The 22742-nt window shown below is 38.2% G+C and overlaps 1 protein-coding gene across 1 annotated transcript in view; it reads left to right on the forward strand.

Annotated features, from left to right (window-relative positions):
* The window catches only part of Fmn2 (formin 2), a 312755-nt gene that overhangs the window by 226606 nt on the left and 63407 nt on the right, over positions 1-22742 (forward strand). The window contains exon 16 of the mRNA XM_060364725.1: positions 14702-14753. Coding sequence (XP_060220708.1) covers positions 14702-14753 — 52 coding nt within the window. The remainder of the gene's footprint in view (positions 1-14701; positions 14754-22742) is intronic.

The raw sequence follows: 22742 nt of genomic DNA on the forward strand, positions 1-22742 counted from the left end.
TCAACAATTTAAAATAGTATTGTGGGACAGCTGTAATGATACATATTAGTTGTTTGAGTCAACTATTTAATGAAAACTAGGATAATTTAGGTTATTTGAATTTTACGTCATTTCTAATGGATTTGGTTTGTGCACATATGGTTAGGAAAAATTAATTCCCAATACCTAGATAAATGATCAGGATTTATTTGTTAGTTTTAAAAACTTTCTTTTGTGATTTTTTTGGTTATATTATAAATATGTAAAACAATTGAGTTTGCTGAGAAATTCTACAGTTTCTCATTATTTCCTCACAACTCAACATGTTCCTTCTTGATTTCTGAATCTAAGCTGTAACTTGGACAAACTGTACACTTACACATACACACAAAAACAAAAACAAAAACAAACCCTGTTGTATTGCAGCTATGGTGAATCTCAAAGTTTTAAGTTGCCTGTGTATATATGTACATATTCTCTATATATATAATCTGCTTGTATTTCAACCTCTGGGGATCAAATTAAAACATGGTTTCCTTTTGTTGGCCATTACTGTTTTTCTGTCATATTTTGATTCATGTGTACTTGAAAATTTAATAGAAAGGGTGCACGGTTCTCCTTATGCTGGTAGATGAAGTAAAGTCTCTACTGTCCTTTCATAAATAAAATCAGCAAATGGAATTTTTCACAGGCATAACTGACCATATCTTCCAGTGTTTACACACACACACACACACACACACACACACACACACACACACGTCTCCTCTTAACCTAAGCATAGCAAATTGAAGCTGAACAATTCCTAGAGTTAAATCAAGATGAAAACACATAAATCTGTAATCATATGCTTATAATTAGAAGGGTGTTGAAACCACAAGTCTTAAATATACAATCCTTGGTATTGGTAATACTATACATGAAAATGAAGAGATGCTGAAAGCAGAGTTATTAGCTGTGCCAGATCCTGGGCAGTCCACCAGCATTCAGGCTTTTCCATCAGAAATGGTACTGTCTACCCCAGAAGCAGGGCTCTACAGTGAGGAGGACTTGCAATGGGCTTGCTTTTATTTCTTTGGGTCTTTTTTTTTCTCCTTTTAAACATAAGATGGGAATTCTTTTCAGTAATGAAAAGAAAATGGATGTTTAAAATAATTATTGACCATTTGAAACTGAAAAAGAAGCATAATATCCTTTAATGTGTTTTTAATTAATATGACAATAGTAACTAACCATCAGGTGTTAATAGTGTTTTTTTAATAGTGTTTTTTTATGCTAAATACTTTTATTTCACTTTCCTTAGAGAAGTCTGAGCAGATGTGAGGATCTCCATTTTATAACATGGAAATGAATGTTCAGGGGGCTTCATTATTATTATTTTGGCTTTTGTTGTTTGGGTTGTTTTCAGACAGTGTCTCACCCCAGCCTGAGCTGTCCTGAAGCTCACTATATAGCCCAAGATGACCTTAAACTTCCAGTGATCCACCTGCTTTAATCTCCTGACTACGAGGATTACAGAACTGAGCCATTCAGAAAGTTTGTTAAAGGCTGAAATCACACAGTAACTAGGCACTGAACATATTGGAGCCCGGCCCTGCTAAAGGAGATGGCAGCTATTTCGTTTTAAAAGTTGTAATTTAAAGAGCTGTGATAATAATTGAGGATCCCGGGAGACGGACAAAGCTACGATGCAGTGTTTGCAGTAGGACGGTTATGCTCAGAAGCTCATCATTAGCAGATCTAAAAGGAAGGAATGCTTTCTTCTATTAACATAAATGCATGCAGACAGACAAAAAGTCATTTCCACAATATATTGATGTATGATTATTCCATTTTAGATTTCTGCGTGCCTTATCTTATCTTATTTCTGCATGTAATTCTTATCACAAAAAAAGCACAGATCATAGGCAACTCTCGTGAAAGGCATAGCTCTTATCTCCAGTTCTCCCCGGGGGTTCAATATCCAACTGCCTCTCCTGTGATTGTGGATGAGGATTAATCAAGGAAGCTGGGAGGACCGAGAGGGAATTGGTCCCACAGGAGAGCCTCTTACTAATGCCTCCTGCCTCTGCTGTTTGGATGCTCCTACCAACAAATCACATTACACATCTCTCAGATCTCCGCAGTATGTTCCAGGCTGTACCTTCAGCATTTTGTACATAATAACAAAGAGCCAATAAAGACCTTTCCAGACAGAAGTTGGGCTGCATTTCCCAGGCCGGCCTTCTGCCCTACCCATGCTCCTTGGTATTTCTGTGAATGGTGTGTCTGCTTAGTGGTTTTTTTCAAGAAGGAAGCTTGTGCTGTGCCATATTTTTACAGTAAATGAGTATTGCTACTATTTAAATAAACATGCTTCCAGTGTAAAACTCAGGTGTACCACAGAATGCAAATCTATTGCCATCCCCTATTTATGTTTCAAATCTTTCCCAAATACTTGATTCTTAGCTTCATTTTTTTAAATCCAAATCTGTCCTATAAAATGGTATTCTAGTCGTGTCTTGTCTTAGTTTTCCTGGTTGTGTGTAATATGTTGATAATTGCTGTCTCCTTGATGATATGCTTCTCTAAAGCTTTTAGCTGTTTTTCTATTCACATGCCTGCTATTTTACTGCCATGCTATTGGGAAATCTTTGGGTAATTAGGAAAGAAAATCCTGGCATTACGTTGTTGCAAATACTTCTGCTTGAAGTTTGTCCTGTTAAATTTCTGTTGATTATTGGTAAATGAAATTGTTGGATTCTCTGTGGTGACATTTACTAACCTGTTCCATGATAATGTTTAATTTTGCCTTAAAAATACTCTTGCTGAGGGCTGGGAAGGTGGCTTCAGTAAGTAAAGTACTTGCTGGACCAGCATGAGAAGTTGAGTTTGAAACCCCAGGACCTACGCAAAAGTTAGGGTTTGTGAGTATGTAATCCCAATGCTGGGAGCCAGTGGAGACAGCAAGATTCCTGGGGTTCATTGACCAGCTAACCTAAACCAGTCTGCAAACTCTCGGTTCAGTGAGAGACCCTGACTCAAAAACTAAGGTGGTGAAGATACTGAGGCCGTCAAACAATTACTAGAGCCAAGCAGGTTAACACATTTGTTTCATAGTTACCTTTTTATGTATGTATGGCATACAAATCTAAAATTCACTCTCTTAGCCGGTTTCCAGTGTGTCACGTGATGTTGCTTATACTCTGCATACCATATGTTAGTTATCTGAGCTCTATCACCATTTGTAACTACAAATTTGTGCCATTTGACTTCCATCTTTCTATTACGTTTGCTCTTTCTAGTCTTCTCTTTCAGTATATTTGAGGGCTTGAGGGAGTTGGGTTTGCTATTTTTAGATTCCACATGTTCGTGACATCATACAGTATTTTTCTTTCTGTTAACACAATTCTTTAACAAAGTCAAATGCTGCTATTTTTGCTTTCCTTTAAGCAATAGAAATCTGCAGGGTCTTAATGTTAATCTGACCTATTTATATGCCATTCTTTTGCAGGGTTTTAGCCTTACTGTATGCTTTTTATGATTCCTAAAATAGAGAATTATCATTCTTTTAAGTATTGAGTTTTTGCTTTCAGTTTAACAGTTCTGTTTTTTTGTTTTGTTTTGTTTTTTCCTCACCACTTCTTCATTGTATACCTATTTTCTGGGGTTATTTTTCTCCTGTCAGATGTTTGCCCTTTAAAAGCCATTTTGCAGTGAACATAGGACTGTAAATTGCTCTTGTCTATATAAAGCTTTCTTTAAATCACAGTTGCTTTTTGAGACATAGATGTGCTAGTCATTAAACTTTGGGTCCTTTGAGTGGTCTAAAAGCCCTGACTCCTTTATTTTCCTGCATTGACAACAACTTGGGTTCAGAATTTGTCTCTTTGTTTTTAGTCTGAATTTGCTCTAGGGCCCTTTTCATGTTTTCTATTTCTCTTTATGTTTGTTTTGGACAATCATCAAGAGGTTCTACCAACCAAGAATTATTTTAAAATAGATTCTTTTCTTGCACATTAGTCCAGCACTTTGCGTACTGGAGCCCAGTGTACTGTGAGGGTTCATCTCTGTGGTATGTGAGAGGATTCCCCACCCATTCAGAGCTGCTGCGGGTCAGCACATTTCCTCAATGGTCTAATTCAGGGGGTGGTCCTTTGCAGTGTCTTCCTTTGAGCTACCTCTGGATACCTTTGAGGATTCCAGGCCTGTTCCTATTTTTTCCTGGTTGTCCGTGCAAGGAAAAACTTCTAAGAGTCAGTGTTAGCCCCGGGAAATACTGCCCTACACCTATTTGGAATCCTTCTCCTCTTTGTTTTCATGGCCTCGGAGAATTTTCCTTATTTTCTATCAGATTCATCCAGGCATTAGTTTTTATTTTATCCTGGCTTGTGAGTTTGTGTGTGTGTGTGTTTATGTAAGAAACTCTGAATATCTTATACCTAGCAAGTCCATATTATTGTTGAAAATAAAGGTCTACCTTGTCTTTTTGTACTATTGTAATATATTTAAAATAATCTGCACCAGTGTGCTCTTCCAAATGACTTTATTTCTTTGTAAAAGTGTTCCTAAACGTATTTGTTAATTTCTGTGCTTATCAGCCTTTTTTCCTAATGTAGAGCTACATATATTCCTCAGCATGTATATATACTTCTATACAGTGCATGTTTAAATGTTGAACTACTGAATCAGTGCAGGCTTATTTATGATGCTAATTTCGCCATACCCTGTCTCATCCTGTTTCTTTCCCTAGTTTTTACTAACACCTGAGTCTATTTTGCCCTAGTCCTAAGGCATCAACGTTCTTAGTTCAAAGTATCTCTTGCCTTTGAGATAGCAGCCATGTAACATGGGTCCTTTTCCTTGTTACTAGCTACTTGGTATTTATTTACTATATGAACATAAACAACCTTGTTTTTTGCCTGTAGTCTGAGAAATGTTAGGATGACGCAGACATGATTACTGAAGTATGTGAATGAGTGTTCATTGTAATGAATTTAAAATATATGAATAGAATGTTGCAGTTAGTCCTCCATGTGATATGACAAATGTGTAGATAATAGAATGTTTTAATGATTCTCTACTCAAGGCTGGGGCTGCCATGAATTTCTGAACAAATTACCTCCTTGCTCGTACAACAGAAACCTAAATACTTTAAAATTTTTATTGTTGTCTTTTTATATTTATTTATTTCATTTTATGGCTATATATGTGCACCACATACATGCAGGAGCCTGAAAGATTGGGAGAGGGCACTGGATTTTCTAAAACAGAAGTTATAGGCAATTGTGAGCCATCATAGGGTGCTGTGAACTAACTCAGGTCTTCTGTAAGAGCACCAAGTTAATTTTTTATTTTTATTTTTATTAATTACAGTTTATTCATTTTGTATCACCACCGTACCTCCCTCCCTCCTCCCTTCCCAATCTCACTCTCCCTCTCCCTTTTCCACTCATGCCCCTCCCCAAGTCCACTAATAGGAGAGGTCCTCCTCTTCTTCCTTCTGATCCTATTTTCTCAATTCATCTAATTTTAACTGAGCTATGTCAGCTTTATTGTGATTAGTGTTTTCACAATGCCATTTTTATCCTTTGACTTTCAGTCTAATCTAACTACATGTCTGTATTTTAAATAGATTTCCACTAGAAAGCACAGAGTTGAAAGTTTTCAGTCTAACAACCCCAACCCCATATATCTTTCTGCTTATGTATTTAGACCATTAGTTTAATTAAAAATGTTATTGGGTTAAATCTATCACCTTTTTATTTATATACATTTATCTTGTATAAATTTTCTTCTTTTTCAATAGATTATTTTTTTTGTATTCCACATTTCCACTCTCAGCTAATACACGATGCATCTTTGTAATATATTTTCAAGATTGCTCTCATGTTCTGTCCCAGTTAATTCACCACTGTCTTTAAACACAGTCATACCACTTCTTCTTGGGTACAGAAACCTTACAATGACAGTCTTCTACTTTTTCTGTAATTCCTGCTATTGTCATGTTGTCACGTACTTTAGTTCTACATTCATAATAACAAAACAATATCTGATTCCTAATTTTTAGCCAGTTATTTAGAAAAAGCATACTTCACATTTATGCTCAGTTCTTTTCATTTATATAGATCTATGTTTTCATTTCCTTTCCAGTGTGTAGATTTCCAGGTGAAAAATTGTTCTAGTATTGGAATGCTTGTAAAATTTTGTTTAGATTCTATTTTTGAACAGTTGTGCTAGGAAGCTTTCTATTAATGTGACAAAAGACCTGAGATGACCCATTTAAACAAGGAATGGTTTATTTTGATTAATAGCTCCTAAGGTTTCATTCCAAGGTCATGTTGGCCCTGTTTTTTGGGGAGTGTTTAACAGAAGAAGCTGGAATGCCTCCTGCAACTGAGAGGCAAAAGGAAAAAAAAGGAAGAAAAGGAGGGCAGAACAGGGTGGGGGGAAGAAAAGGAGGAAAGATTGTGCTCCAATATCTTATATCTCCTTCAAGGGCAAAGCTTAGTGACTCCATCTCTCTCCAATAGGCCTTTCTCCTAAAGTGCTACCATCTGTCAGTATAATGGCAGTTTGGGAACCAAATCTTTAAGAGACACTTAGATATAGATATTGTGTGTGTGTGTATCTATATTCAATTTAATAGTTTATTCTCCTCTGCTTTCAGTTTCTGATGAGAAATCAATATTAATTTTCTATTGCTGCACTAACATACCACAAGTCTAATGGGTCAACAGAGCGTTCAGATACCCAAAATGCAGTGGAGTTTAGTGTGGGTATTCACAGGGCTATGTCCTTGTTAAAGACTATTTTATACAATCCATTTCTCTGCCTTGTGCAAATTCCTCTAAAAAATATTTGGCTTTGTTTGGGCATATCATTTAAATATGATGCAGGATTCAGTCTGATGCTTTCTAAGGCCTCTTTTCAAGGCTTGCTTAGCAAATTCAGGGTTAGCAATCACTATGAATCTACTAAGGCATTATTTCACTTTCTGGAAGCTCTGTGCTCTGCTGGCCTTTTCAGACTCCAGACTTTCACTTTGACCTCAAAGGACCTGTGTGGGGTGAGGGGGCTTTCTTAGTGTGTCTTTGCTTGGATTTGCAGTATTCCCTCTGCACATATGACACTTAATACTCAGAAAAACTCCGAGAGACCTTGGGGACCATTTCTTTGTCTGCTTTTATGAAAGATTTGTCTTCTTTCTGGACCTCTGGCTCTTGAATTTCAGCCACGTCCACCTTCTTAGACTCCCATCTGTATTTTCTCAACAGCCCAAGATCACTTGCTTCTGTGAGCTGCCCCTTCCAGGGCCCACAGTCTGGAAGTTGAGTTTCAGAAGTAAATGTAGTGATGTGGGAGGAGAGCTCACTGAGAAGAGCCTGTAGCCCTGTGCTACCCACGCTCTAACAGATGGAACTGTTGTCTTACGCATTCTGTCTACTTTCCCAGCTGATCAGAACAGGCAAAGCTTGACCAGGGAAGTCCAGAAGTGCATGACTCCTTTAAAAGTGTATCTCTCTGCTTTAGATCTACTTCCTTAAGTCTGTATATGCTCTTCAGGAAGGCCTGTTTTGATACCTATTTCCTATTACAGTTTCCACTTTCTCTCCTTATATCGTCCTTCTTTACACCTTGTCTTTCTTACTGTTTTCTGTAAACACTGACCAGTCTCTATGGACTTCATCATTGCAGTCCAAACCCAAATGTCATTCTTTCCTGATCATTTGTGCTTTTCTCAGTAGACAAATGAGAGTCTCATTTGACTGTGCTCCTGAGTGACAGTGTTACAGCTTTGGAATCTGTTGGCATGGGTTTGAATCTTGCCTCCTTCATGTGATATTTATTTCTAATAATTTCTGTGACATTTTTCACTTTTAATTCCCAGACTGTAAACTGAAATGAAGTGTCTCTCTCACTGGGGTTTATTATTGTGTGTCATATATAAATTAGACTAGAATATACATGTAGGTTCTAATACTCCAGCATAGGTATTGTATTATTGTTATGTGACCATAATTTCTCTCCTATTGATTATTATCTTAATGCAAAGACAGTACAAATATATCACCACATGAAACCCAACAAATGATCCCCAAAGCATGTTAGATGCTCAAATATTTGTTGAAATATTGGAATGTTAATTTATGTGGTTTTGATTTCTAGGACTGAAACTCCTCAACTTCAAACATTGTTTTTGCAAGTAATATTAGAAAAGAAAGCACACAGAGGCAGCTTTTATGATGTTCAGAGTTTTATTTCCAGCTGTTTTATATTTTGATGTTTCAGAGTCACCAGACTTAGTGAATATTGCTTTTAATATTGGAAACTCAGCCTTGAGATATGTATGTTTGAATTTTTGTACAAGGCTTAGAGTGATTTGGGTTCCACCTGAAGGGTACTAATTTAAAGTCAGCCTGGTGTCAGTGTATTCTAGACTGCCTCAAGCATGGTTATTTCTGTGGAAAGGGAGAGAAAGGAGTAAGCCTGGCTGTATCTTCATTTTCATACAGCATGAGGAGAAGGTGACCAGAGAAATTCAAACCTATAGATGTAGGAACATGTAGCTTCCATGTATAATTTGTTTTAAAAATAGGTACTACTGAGAATTGCTCCAGCTGGAAATAGACAATTCTTTCTTGTAGCAGTATTGACAAAGTGTTCAGCATGTGTGTACACTGAAAAATTTCTCAGGTCTTTTTCAGTTTGGGTTTCAAATTAAAATTTGGAATGGAATTTAACAAAGGAACATTCAAATGAGTATATCAGGCTGGTTAATAATAGTGCATGGCTTTGCTGTACTCTGAGTTTTGTCAAGTTTTTGAAGAATGCATTATTTTCTATTGTATGTTTCTTAGGTTTTCAACATTAAAGTTTCTTTAAACACACACACACACACACACACACACGGACAAAATAGCACATATTTTTACAGGCAAAGTTGAAATGCTCTCAGTACTAAAAGGTAGCTACGAATAACTGCAAAGGCCAAGTTTAGTGTGATTTTTACCAGACACAGACTTTCTTCTTCCCAGACTAGTCTACAACAATTGTTTTACTGCCCAAAAAGTATCAGCAGCATTGGAGAAGGCACTGCAGTGCAGGGAGTCTTGGCTCTCTCTTTTGTTGTCGAAGGAACGACACTCTCAGAATCATTCTGTCTGACACGTCTAACCTTCCCAAGTTCACTTGACTTCGGGTACATGGTCAAAAGGAGGAGTGTCTCAAAGTCACAAAACTAAAGCAATAGATCTGTGGTTAAATGGCAACCTCAGATGACTCAGAGGAGAGGCAGAGCATCTGTCTAAAGGAATAAGCCATACTGGCTGCACTTAAAAGCAACCCAAATGCACATTCATAGCTAATTATAAACAAAAACTAGTTAACACTTTAAATAAAAGGAAGAATAGCACAAAGATTTAGAGCCTAGACAAGTAGATGAAAGGGGCCTCCATTGCCTTCCATCTGATATTACTCAGAGGCAACTCTGTCTCCAATTACCTGGGAATATGTGGTATTCCCTCATGAAAGCTGGAGATCAGAAAGGGCATCCGTTGTGTGCCTCGGCTCTCTCACAGTCCTTTGGAACAAGGTCAGCAGAAATAACTCACTTTGCCAAAGAGTCAGGAGCCAGACAGAGAACAGAGACACAACGTACCAGGTCAGAAGACTTACAGGGTAGGTGGCAACCAACAGTGTTATTTGTGTGGGGCCAGAGATTCTGGGTAAGAAGCATCAGGGCTGCCTGAGAAGATTGTCATCAGGAGTGATAGTTTTAGCCACTGGCATACTCAGTAACACAGAGCCATCAAGCCAGTGGCGCATTTGGTAGAATCAGATTAAAAGGATAGTCTTATCCCCTGATACTAATGACCAGAAATAAAAGTAAGTAAACAGCAAAGGCTGTCTCCTAAGAAGTTTAGGGGTGCCTTTTGTTTTGCTTGTTTGCTGCGGTCCCAACAATAATTTCTTTGCTGCAAATTGAATATCTCTAACACTTAAATTTAAAGGCTAAAAATAGCTGCTAACAACATCTATGGCCAAGCTCACCTCTGAGGACCAGCAGTTGAATGACCAACTTTCCGAGCATCCATTTCCCATTATAGCTTTATATCTATTAAAATGATAGTTGCTGATAATCTTTAGAGATTTCTATTAAAAACACTTTGGTTTTTGTTTGGTTGTTTGGTTGGTTGTTTGGTTGTTTTTGCCACTTTTCTTACATGCAATTAGCCTGTTCCTTTCTCCTAGGTTAGTACTGAAATAACTAATTTCTTTAACTGTAAATCAACTCAGTGAAAAAGAAAATTTCACTCCAGTGTTATGAAGAAGGATTGTGTCATTAAAGTGAAGGTCACAATTATTTAAATCTACCACAGTGTAGTGGCTAGGCTGGAATTTGAATTCTAACTAAATTGATATGCAAGACCCAAACACTGACACTACAGGAATCTGAAGACAATAGACACGGTGTGTGTAACTTTTCTTGTAGCAGATGTACAAGTGCCTTCTCCTGGAGATGTGAGCTGGGGTAGGGGAGGGGTCACTGGGCAGTGGGTGGTGTTCACTAAGAGTTATGCAGATAATTCTGCCCAAATTGGCCTTGGGCACCACCAGGGAGGCAGAGGGAACACAGGCATTTTATTGACATCTTAAAGCCCACCCAACGCAGCTTTGCACCTTTTTGTCCATTTTAAGTGTTCCTTTGACTTTCCTACACAAACTTGACTTAAAATATTGTTGAGGTTCATTTTTTTTCTTTCTGTACTTCCCCCTGTCCCTCCCTCTTCCCCTCCCTTCCTTCTTTCTTTTTCTTTCTTCTTTTCTTTCTTTCTTTCTTTCTTTCTTTCTTTCTTTCCTTCTTCCTTCCTTCCTTCCTTCCTTCCTTCCTTTCTTCCTTCCTTTCTTAGTGGTATTAGCTATCAAGACCAGGTCTCTGCATTCTAATCAAGTACTGTGCCACAGAGCTATACACCCTAATTGTTAATCATGTCTAGAAGTGACCAGAAGGCTATCACATATTATATTTGTCAAAAAAAAGATCTATTTCCTCTAAAAAGGGGGATGAAATCTTACATGAATTCTAAAATGTATATATTTTCTCTTACCTTTTTAAATTTTAATTTTATTAATTACAGTTTATTCACTTTGTATCCCAGCTATAGCTTTCTCCCCAGCCCCTCCAAATCCCATCCTCCCTTCCTTTTCTCCTATGTCCCTCCCCCAGTCCAATGATAGGGGAGGTCCTTCTCCCCTTCCATCTGACCCTAGTCTATCAGGTCTTCTCCGGACTGGCTTCATTTTCTTCCTCTGTAGACTAGTAAGGCTGTTCACCCCTCAGGTGAAGGTAATCAAAGAGCCAGCCCATGAGTTCATATCAGACACAGTCCCTGTTCCTATTATTGGGGAACCCTCTTGGATACAGAGCTGCCATGGGCTACATCTGTACAGGGGTTCTAGGTTATCTCCATGCATTTTCCTTGTTTGGAGTATCAATTGCACGAAAGACCCCTATACCCAGATATTTTGGTTCTGTTGCTCTCCTTGTGGAGCTCCTATCCCCTCCAGGTCTTTCTATCTCCCCCTTCTTTCATAAAATTCTCGGCACTCTGCCAAAAGTTTGGCTATGATTCTCAGCATATGTTTTGATACCCTGCTGGATAGAGTTTTTCAGGGGCCCTTTGTGATGGGCTCCTGTCCCATTCCCTGTTTTCTCTCTCTTCCGATGTATGTCCTGTTTGCCTTTCCAGGTAAAGATTGAGCATCTTACCCAGTGTCCTCCTTCTTGATTAGCTTCCTTAGGTGTACAGTTTTTAGTATGATTATCCTATGTTATACATCTAATATCCACTTATAAGTGAGTATATTCCATGTGTGTCTTTCTGCATCTGGGATACCTCACTCAGGATAATCTTTTCTATATCCCACCATTTGCCTGCAAGTTTCATGATTTCCTTGTTTTTAATTGCTGAGTAGTATTCCATTGTGTAGATGTACCAAAATTTCTGTGTCCATTCTTCAGCTGAAGGGCACTGGGCTATTTCCAGCTTCTGGCTATTACAAATAAAGCTGCTACGAACATGGTTGGACAAATGTCCTTGTTGTATCCTTGAGCATCTTTTGGATATATGCCTAGGAGTGATATAGCTGGGTCTCAAGGTAGCGCTATTCCTACTTGTCTTAGATAGCACAAGATTGATTTCCAAAGTGGTTGTACAAGTTTATATTTCCACCAGCAATGGAGTAGGGTTCTCCTTTCTCCACATCCTCTCCAGCATTTGTTGTCACTTAAGGTTTTTATCTTAGCCATTCTGATGGGTGTAAGGTGAAATCTCAGGGTCATTTTGATTTGCATTTAACTGATAAATAAGGGTGTTGAGCATTTTTTTAAGTGTTTCTCTGCCATTCGATGTTCCTCTATTGAGAATTCTCTATTCATGTCTGTACCCCATTTTTTAATTGGATAACTTGGTTTGTTGCAAATAGATCCATACTCATCACCCTGCACAAAACAAAAGTGGATCAAAGACCAGTTATAAAAATGGACACATTAAACCTGTTAGAAGAAAAAGTGGGGAAGAGCCTTGAACTCATTGGCATAGGAGACCACTTCCTGAACAGAATACCAACAGCACAGGCTCTAAGCTCAACAATCAACAAATCAAACCTCATGAAACTGAAAAGCTTCTGTAAAGCAAAGGGCACTGTCATCAGAACAAAACGACAGCCTACAGACTGGGAAAGGATTTTCACCAACTCCATATCTGACAGAGGGCTAATATCCAGAATATATAAAGATCTCTCCCCTTTTTATTTGATTCGTTGATCATACATTAATAATAATCTTTTTTTGACATCTGACTGCACATATATAGGAAATTACTGCCCAGAAGAACCTGAGCTTTCAAAACTCTTCCCACAATCATGTGCAGCATTAGAAATTACCTACAAATAATGTTTTATTTTATTTACTTATTATTTTTCTCTCTCTCTCTCTCTCCCTCCCTCTCTCTCTGTCTTTCTCTCTCTCTCTCTCTCTCTCTCTCTCTCTCTCTCTCTCTCTCTCTCTCTGTTTGTGTGTGTGTGTGTGTGTGTCAAGGGACAATTTAGCAGAGTTAGTCCTCTTCTTCCATCTTTCCATGGCCTGGGGATTAAACTCAAGTCACCAGGCTTGTATAGTAAAGAATCTCCAGCCACAGAGCCAACCCATTAGTCTGTCTCAAGTACTTTTTTTTAATTTCAGGAAAAAATATGTTAGAAAATTTAAATATTCATAAAACATATCTGTGGTCAATGTAGAATGTTGTCTTAATTTCTCTATCACCTTTAGCAAAGCCATAATACAATGCAACTGCAAATGCAACCGTGCTGAGATTTTTCATCACTGTGCATCACAAGAGAGCACGTCCCCCATCAGTGAAGGCAGGTTTTTACTGGTCACAAGGGCATTTTCTTTCTGTTTGCTGGCTCATCTTCAGTATCACAAGCAGCCACACCCTCCTGTGTCATCGAGGTTTCTATGATCATGAAACCTATTATTCTGTATAATTTGTATGCTCTAATCTTTGTTTTAAAAGGTGTCCACAAGAGGGGACTCTGACAGCAAATTTTTGATTGTGTGTTTTGCCCAAAGCATTCTGCTAGATGATGTCTGCACCCTGATTTTTAAGGCATTTTGTTATGTTGAACAAAGGTCTGACAGATACGGGGCAAGTATGCTACCCTTCAGCTCCATCCCCAGCCCTTGGGTTTAAGACAAGGTCTCACACTGTAGATCAGACTGGCTTCAAAGTTTGATCTCCCTACCCCCACTCTACCTCCTATGTTCTGGGATAACAGATCTGTGCCACCATGCCTCACTCTCAGAACTATTTTTTTCTTCAGGTTGCAATACAAAAGGAAATGTGCCCTGGCTCCTTGAATTGTTGACTCTACATTGAGAGTTGAAATTTGGCCTTTAATACACTTTCTTTGATCTCTAATTTAACTGTTTATCAAAGCTGATTAGAGTTTCAATATACAAATCCCTGTAGCTTGGAAATCATATAAAAATAATGGATAGTAGAGAAGTCCCAAGCATTGCCTGTTATTCTAATTTGACTTTATTATTGTAGCATGGTTATTAGTTTTGGTAAGGAGATCTGTTTTTATGTTTTATTTTTTTGGTATGGATCAGTCTCCTGCCACATTGGATTAAAGTGGTTTTGGTTTTAATTTTTCTAAGCCAAATTTTCAGACATTGAAACAAGAACTGTTTTGATACACATCAAAAGGAGGTGGCAAGAATCTCTTTATTCTACTTACTATGATTTAGGGGCATAAATTTTTGAAAAGCAGAAAGAATATATTTTCTGTATCTTCATATGATGTCAAAGCACTTGGTGTTTGTTTCTGTGCTTGATACGATTATTTTCAACAAATTGTTGACTTTTAGTTCCTGGCATATTCAATTTAACTATGAAAGTAGTTTCTATTCCTTAGTTCATTGTGTCAGAGGTAAAGAAACTATTTATAACCTAAAAGTTTTGGTTGGCTGTGTGAAAATCTTATGTTCCTTAGTGTCAGTTTAATCAAATTTAGCAATATTTCTACCATATCAATAAGAATAATAGGGTTGAAATAATATCTATTGAAGAACATTAGAATTCATGATTAAATCTGCCCCATGATGTTTAAATTGTATACTCTGTAACATGATAAAGCCCTGTACCTATTTCATGTCTTTTTCTTGCATTTTCAGCTAAAATTGACCAAGAGTCACAAGAGACTGCCCTGACAGAGACTCATAAATGGTAAGACATTACTTTCCTTTAATGTAATCTTTCTTTTCAGAAGAGTCTTACGAAAGCTCTTAATTTATTTTAACCCTAGGAACCAGTTAATGGTTGTGGGGTTTTCGTTTCTTTTGTTTTGCTTTGTTTTGTTACTTTCAAGCATAAAATTGGAATCTAATGTCAGAGTGCTTTAAAAACATAGTGAATTTCTAAGTCACTATGACATATAATTCTGTTACGTTGTAATGAACAGGGTTGCCTCTTTCCAATGGGATTCAGAATTAAGGAAACACAAGACTACAAGACATGCAGATAGTGGATTTTGTTTTGTTTATACATTTTTGTTAGCATAGAAATTAACAGCTCTTATTATGACATCTTCATAAATATCTATCATTGTACATTGCTTATACTTGTCCTCACTATCTGCTTCATGGCTCTTATTTTACTTTGCTGTATGTAGCAATTTTGATTGGCAATACTTATATTTTCTCAGTTTAATATATACCATTCTGTGCTTTCCTGCTTTTAGGATTTGTGTCAAGCTTATAAGTTTAATCTAATGTATTTGTCTTTCTGAGTTGGCACTTTCTTATTACAGCTTTTCTTTCTTTTGGACATCTTGAATGTAATATGTCACAGAGAAGTTCTGTCATAATGTCCATTTAGAATTCTAAAACCTTCTTGTGATTAGATCCCCATTTCGTTCCCTAAATTTGGGGAATAATCTGATTTTGCTACTGAATAGATTCTCAAAGACTTTAGTATTTATCTCGGCTCATACTTTTTTTTTTTTTTTTTGTCTGATCAAAGCTTCATTTATTAGAAATTTTTACCCAACTTATATAGGGAGAAGGCAGGAAAAGGGGGAAGGTAATTAGCTGCTGTAGGAGACAGGAAGAGTGCTTCTATGTGTTAAATAGGGTGCCTGCAAGATACCATAGGGATGTTTTCTCACGGATGCTCTAACAAACGGTGTCCTCTTATCCCATTTTAAATTTTGTGTCTTGATTCTATCCCATGGTTCTTACAGTTGTAATGGTGATCATAATGGTCATTGACTTTTTTTTCTTTTTAACTTTTGTGATGTTTGCTGTTACATCTACTCAACCTTGTTTTCCATCCTTATGACCTTTCTTCTGATTAGTTGAATCTATTGTGATGATATTTCTTTGCTGTGGTTTTTCATTTGTTTTTATTTAATTTTTATTTAATAAAAATTAAATTTTATTTAATTTTTCATTTCTAACATTTTTTTATGTTTTTTTCCCATTGTTTTTAAATCTCACTTTCTAAATGAATTTCGTTTTGGCTTTGTAACCTTCTCATCCATACTTTGACTTCTGTTTTTGGCTTTTCTTTCCAAGTCATGGATTGATTACATCTGCTTTATCCATCCGATTCTCTGTGATTTTTTTTTTTGAGGTAATAGCTCAGTTTTTCACAAACAATTTTTAAACCTTTTTATCTGCTTTTAAATTTAGTGACTCAGGAATTACAATATTGTAGTCTTTGCTTCTCATGTTTGTGTTATATTTTATGTTTCTCTTGTTCATGTCTCCTTCCAGTGTTATTTGAGGGATCTTTTTATTGAATAACCTTCTTTTGGGGTTCAACTTGCAGCAGAGCCAAAGAGAATATACATTGCTTTTAGATGAAGCTTCACTCGATTATTTTCTTCTTCTTGTTCTTCTTCTTCTTTCCCAAAGCTTGATCAGCTCTCCTACTTTCCAGTTTTCGAATATCCAAAGCTCACCCCATCTTTGTCTTTTGAATATAGTGTATTTTTTCTTACCCTGATTTTTCTTCCTTTCCCAAACCACGGAGGCAGCTTCAGATCTACCATCTTACTCACACATTCCCAGGAAACTTGCTTCAAGAATAAAAGTGGAAAGGTTAAGCGATAGACAGTTTCCACTTCAATTTACAAACTAATTCCACAGAGGAATCCATGAGCTTCCTTGGGTGACCTGCACTTCCACAATGAGGATTTGCAATCAGGGGCATGGTTAGGAAAAAATTCCTCAGGGAATCTTCATTTCTCTGTCTTCACTACTTCCTCCTCTCTGCTTTTAGTCATTCTCTAAGGGAAAACATTGTTTTTCCTGAAAAACTCTGACTAATAACAAAGAGAATGACAAAGAAAAAGGAGTAGAGGGAGGGAGGGAGAGAAAGAGATGCTGGCAGAGTATCATGAAATTCAGGGAGAGGGAGGGAGACATTGACTCAGAACACTTCCTGTGCTTGTAGAAGCTAGCAAGGTTAACTTTAAACCTCTCAAACCCAGAGGACCTGATGCTGCAGCGTTGAGTCTGAAATCAGTCTGGAGAGAGAATTCTTTCCTACTTGGGCTCTTCAGATTAAGAGCTTCAGCTGAAGGGATAGGGCCCACCTATGTGTAAAGGGAAATCTGCTCTTCCTAAAGTCTACTGATGGGAGTGTCAGCCACTGTCACACCTGGCTTCACAACGAGTAGACGGGTGTCAATCCAAACCAGATATCCTAACCCACCTAAGAAAATGCTCCAACTAACAATCACACTCAAAAGACACTCTGAGTACTCCTGAGGAAATATTTTTATTGAATAAATTCCTTGTCAGTCCTTTATCAGGCAAGTTCATAAAAGTCTTCCCATAGTCACAGATAGCACACATTTAACAGGTCTTGAGTTGACATCAGATACTCTGTTAGGCAAACTGATAAAAGAATTGGCAAGTTCTAAGAAACTAAAAGCTGAAGATCAAGACATAAATTGTATCAATCACCAAATTCGTGAGTTGAGGTAAAATAGTTAGGACAAAGCCATTTTATTGTTTAGAAACGGAAATAAACAATGGATTATCTGAAACATTTAGCATTTTTCACCAAAATATATCCTTATACCATTTCCCTGAAATGCTATGTAGTCTGAGCATTGATCAATAGTAGTTCTGTGTGGACAATATAACCTACCCAGGGGCCTTTGTTTTTTGAGCCAGAACTCTCAAATGCCATAACACTATACATCACACTAGTCTTAAAACCATCAGCTAGTAGTATTTATTCAGTTAAAGAGGGTTCAGTGACATGATCTGAAGAGCATTCTTTTTTTTTTAAGCATAGGTAGATTTTATTTATTTATTTAATATATAAGTGTACTCTATCTGTAGATCACTTGCATGACAGAAGGCATCAGATTCCAATATAGATGGTTGTAAGCCACCATGTGGTTGCTGGGAATTGAACTCAGAACCTCTAGAAGAGCAGACAGTGCTCTTAACCTCTGAGCCATCTCTCCAGCCTTGAAGAGCATTCTTGTATCCCATGATGTGGCATAATACAAGTTGTCCAAGCTATCAGAAGTTTTAAAAAAAGAATAAAGATGGAAACATCCAAGAAAGAGCCTGCTAGTATCATACAGGTTTAGAAGCCTGTATGTACTGAGAGGATTAAGTTTCAGCTTAGCTCCCCCAAGACCAAGTTCTCAGCACAAAGGCAATTTGTTTGCCTCAGAGGGGGGGGGAAAGGCCAGGGAATAAGGGACTAAGACAGGAGATAGAGGACTAGACATAATAAGAAGGGAACAAGGGAGATGGAGCAGGGATGTTGCTCCCAGAGTGGGGAGAAAAGATTTTCTCTGGATAGAAGGGAGACAGATCTGGCATATGTGATAAAGGTAAAAGGGGAAACCTGTATTACTGTGAGGTGTTTAACTTGAATTGGGTATGTTAGTTTGGTGAGCCAAAGGGGGCTTTTGGTTGCTGGACTTCAGTTCTTTGATAGCTGAACCTTGGTGGTCAGCCTCAGGAGGAGGAAGTGGCCAAATAAGGGACTAGACCTTGAGGGCTAGCTTGAAGAATGTAATCTAATAGTTTTCAGCAAGGCAGAGGGAATGGGGGAGAAGGGCAAAGCCAGCCAGAGCCGTGTGTGCCATGACCATGCTGGCTAGAGTCCTTTCACATAGTCTGTTGAACCTCAGACCAGGATAGACCAGACAGCAACATTCTCCAGTCTGTCTTGGGATCCGTCACTGCATGTTGCAAACCGTATAACCCCTCACCAACCTCTGGCTGAGCAATTCTGACTCTGAGAAATCCCAGGACACCAGACTTAAAAATAAAATCTCACAATATTTACTCTCCACGAGCCATGTCTGCCAGCGTCAGCTAGGCTCCTACTTCTGTGAGAATTGCGTGTGAGCCAGGAGAAACGTTTCTGCCTGGTGTCTTGCGAATGCCAGTCAGTCAGATTGACTGGCTCTTCTCAGGCTTATGAGGGAATGATAGTTTTTGCCAGATTCTGAAGTTCGTGGTCCCCTTTGCAACTCTGGAGCCTTGGCAGTGTTATTTGCCCTGCTGCCTGCTACCCCCATCCGTGGATCATATAATGTGCTTGCTGTCCATGTACACATCACTGAACTCAAAGCCCTGGTATTCTAGGACACTCTGTGTTGGAGATTTGGCTCCCCACCTCTGAAACAGTCAGCTAAAACTTCAATAAAGTATATGTTATACTCACTACGTCTGTGTTCTAGATATGTCAGCTCACTTAACAAGGCCAACGAAAAGCTGAGCCAAGAATTTTTGTTCCTTTAGACCTACAATGTCTCATCTCCTGTCTATTTTTTTTTTATTCTTCCTTCTTTTTATTTTCTACATAGCATGTTATCATAAGCCAAATGAAGGCCATCCTGAGGGTAAGGTCTGGAACAAGCAAATTCTGCTTGGTCTGTTTGTGTAAGTTTGTGCTCACAAACTTGTTCTTCATTCCCCAGTCTTCTACCAGCCCTTTTTAAGCCGCAGACAGAAAATACATGGACTCATTTCATTTCTGTGAATGTATTGAAAGCCTCTTCTACGAACAAATTTTCTGCTTAATTCCTGGTTTATTTGTTTGTTTTTCTTCACATCGGGGTGATCCAGGGAATGCTTAAGAAGACTTAGTTTATGTTCTGCGAGAGATGCAGTGGCATCTTGGTGACAGGTTTGAGTTTTAGAAATGACTGTCTTTTTAAGTAGTAAGAGTCTCTGAGTCAGGCTTCAGTTGTCTGAAGGATCAAGTATAACCAGGCATATTCGCTGAGTACCCTTCACCTAACAGAAGAGAAGCAGCAGACCACACATCATGCTCACCGAAGCTCCTGGGAGAGAAGGCAGGCTTAGGTGGTGAGCAGAGCCTTGCTGGTTCCTCAGAACCAAGCCCGTCAGGAATGTCGCAGTGTCTGGGACTCTCCCTTCTCTGCCCTCTGAGGCTCCAGCTGTGGAGTGCCTTGTTCTTTGCAATGCACAAAGCTTCTTTGAGTGTGGCTGGTGAGAGAATTTTGTCAACATACTTAGCTACATGGAATGTTTACTAAACTAAATGCATGCGTGCACATATACATGCGTGCACATACCAACAGACATGTATGCACAGAAACCTTCACACACACACTATGATGCTTGTGGGGACATACATATAGAAATGCCATAAAAAACACACTACTTTCACACACACATACTTGCTCATGCACATAAACATACATACAGATAAATATACTCACAGTCAGACAAATATGCATATACACAACACACACAAATATACACCATCACATATGTACATACACGTAGGTACAAACAGCGATACAAGCACATATATAATGATACAAACACAAAGTCTCCCTCTCTCATATAATTTTATAAAATATCTTCTAAAATGAATAAACTATTATAAAGAAAATTTTAATTATTGTCTAAGTAAGACACTGCTCTTTTTTCATTTTATTACTTAATAACTAAATAAAACATTCAAAAGAAAGTTCAGTGTATGTTTTAAATATTTTTTTAATATTCATTTGCTAGCACGATGTGTCATGTGCTAATTCTGCTTGTTCATGTCTTTTTCTGTTAACCTACATGTGGGACCTTAAGTTCCTATTTACATGAATAAAACACACCCTTCTGTGGAGGAGGCATGATTGAACTCGGTGTGCTCTTGGTCAGCCAGGTAGCTCTGCAGATGGGACTTGAGGCATCTCCCAAACTGAGATGTAAAGTGATGTTGACTCTGCATGTGGTCGTATGTCAACAAGCAGCCTGTTTTAAAGAGCAGCAGCATCCCCACTGCGTGTTTAGCTCAGCCTCCACTTTTATATCAAGGGTCCAACACTCTCTTCAGCTGTGGAAACGTATCAGCAAACAAAACATTTTTCTCCTAGGCAGTGAATACAGAAACTCAGTTTCCTCACGAATGTTCTTTCATTTAAGTTTAAAGAGTGAGAAAACAGGGGCTGTAAAATCAACTAGCCCATACTCTGGAATCTTTACTACTTCAAAAATGATATCTAAATTCAACTCGTTTTCCTCGGATTAATTCTGTTTCTCTAAATTCATGGCCAGGAGCCATATCTGGGATGCAATTCACTTTGAAATAGACAGAGAATGAGTTACAGAGATTATGTTTATACCAATAGTCAGAAGCTTTACTGTTACAGAATTTATTTCTGGTTTTACTAAAACTGATTAATGAGATTAAAAAGTGAAATTTCATTCATATATTTTAAACTATTCTGTTCGAGAACTTAACTTTCCTGGGATCTATAATCTAAGTAACATTCTGAGTAAAGGACGTCAAACACAAAGGTATAATGCCTTACACACATGCAAACAGCAAACTGTTAGAGCCATGCATGTCTAAAAGGACACATTCATCTGGGGTTGTTTTTTAACATTTTTTCCTTTATTTTTATTTTTATTACAGTTTATTCACTCTGTATCCCCCTATAGCTCCCTCCCTCCTCCCCTCCCAATTCCACCCTCCTTCCCTCTTCCCCACCCATGTCCCTCCCCAAGTCCACTGAAAGGGGAGGTCTTCCTCTCCTTCATTCTGATCCTAGTCTATCAGATCTCATCAGGAGTGGCTGCATTGTCTTCCTCTGTGGCCTGGTAAGGCTGCTTCCCCTTCAGAGGGAGGTGATCAAAGAGCAGGCCAATCCATTCATGTCAGAGACAGTACCTGTTCCCATTACTAGGAAACCCACTTGGACACTGAACTGCCATGGGCTACATCTCTTCAGGGGTTCTAGGTTATCTCATGCATGGTCCTTGGTTGGAATCTCAGTCTCAGAAAAGACCCCTGTGCCAAGATTTTTTGGTTCTGCTGCTCTCCTTATTGACTTCCTGTCCTCTCCAGGTCTTACTATCTCCCCCTTCTTTCATATGATTCCCTGCACTCTGCCCAGAGTTTGGCTATGAGTCTCAGCATCTGCTTTGATACACTACAGGGTAGAGTCTTTCAGAGGCCCTGTGGCAGGCTCCTTGTGTGCATTTGAAACATTTCAGTTGAAGCTGCTTATATCTTGTAATAAAATATTTATATATATATATTGTATGTGTGTGCTTATTTATACATGTGTGTAATAGATATAAAAAGTATTACTGAAATTTTTACATATACTGTTTTTTAACATCTTTAAATTTTTACTTTATACTTATTTGTGTGTGAAAGAGGAAATAGAGGTAGAGAGAGAACATGTCTAGAGCTTGTGTGTGGGTACACAAGTACTACACCCACATGTAGAAGTTAGAGGACAACTTGTGGGCTTTGGTTCTCTCCTTTTGCCATGTGGGTCCTGGGACCCAAACTCAAGTTGTCAGGCATGGCAGCAAATGCGGTACCCACTGAGCTGTCTTGCCAAGCTCCTCAAAGTGTTTTTTAAAATGTATCAGAATAAAAGTCTCTTTCTTTGGGGTGGTGAAAAATAAAGATTAACTGAATCCAAAAATTTTTCTTCCTCCCTTCCTTGTGCTCAAGATCGACCTAGTCTTTCAGTACATTAACGCTCTGCACTAGCCACAAAGCAAAAACAGTTAATGTGTCAGAACTGGAGTATGGGTAGATGTGCTAGGACATGCTGTTTTCTGGACATGGCATGGCCTTGCTATTACACTCAGGATCACAAAAGCTGTGGCAGCATGTATGAGCTCTGCACACATGAAATAATATGAAAGTAGGAGGGGGACTAGCTACAAAGAGGGGGGTGAGCAGGAG

The sequence above is a fragment of the Meriones unguiculatus genome, chromosome 11 (assembly GCF_030254825.1).
Source record: "Meriones unguiculatus strain TT.TT164.6M chromosome 11, Bangor_MerUng_6.1, whole genome shotgun sequence".
NCBI classification, from domain to species: domain Eukaryota; kingdom Metazoa; phylum Chordata; class Mammalia; order Rodentia; family Muridae; genus Meriones; species Meriones unguiculatus.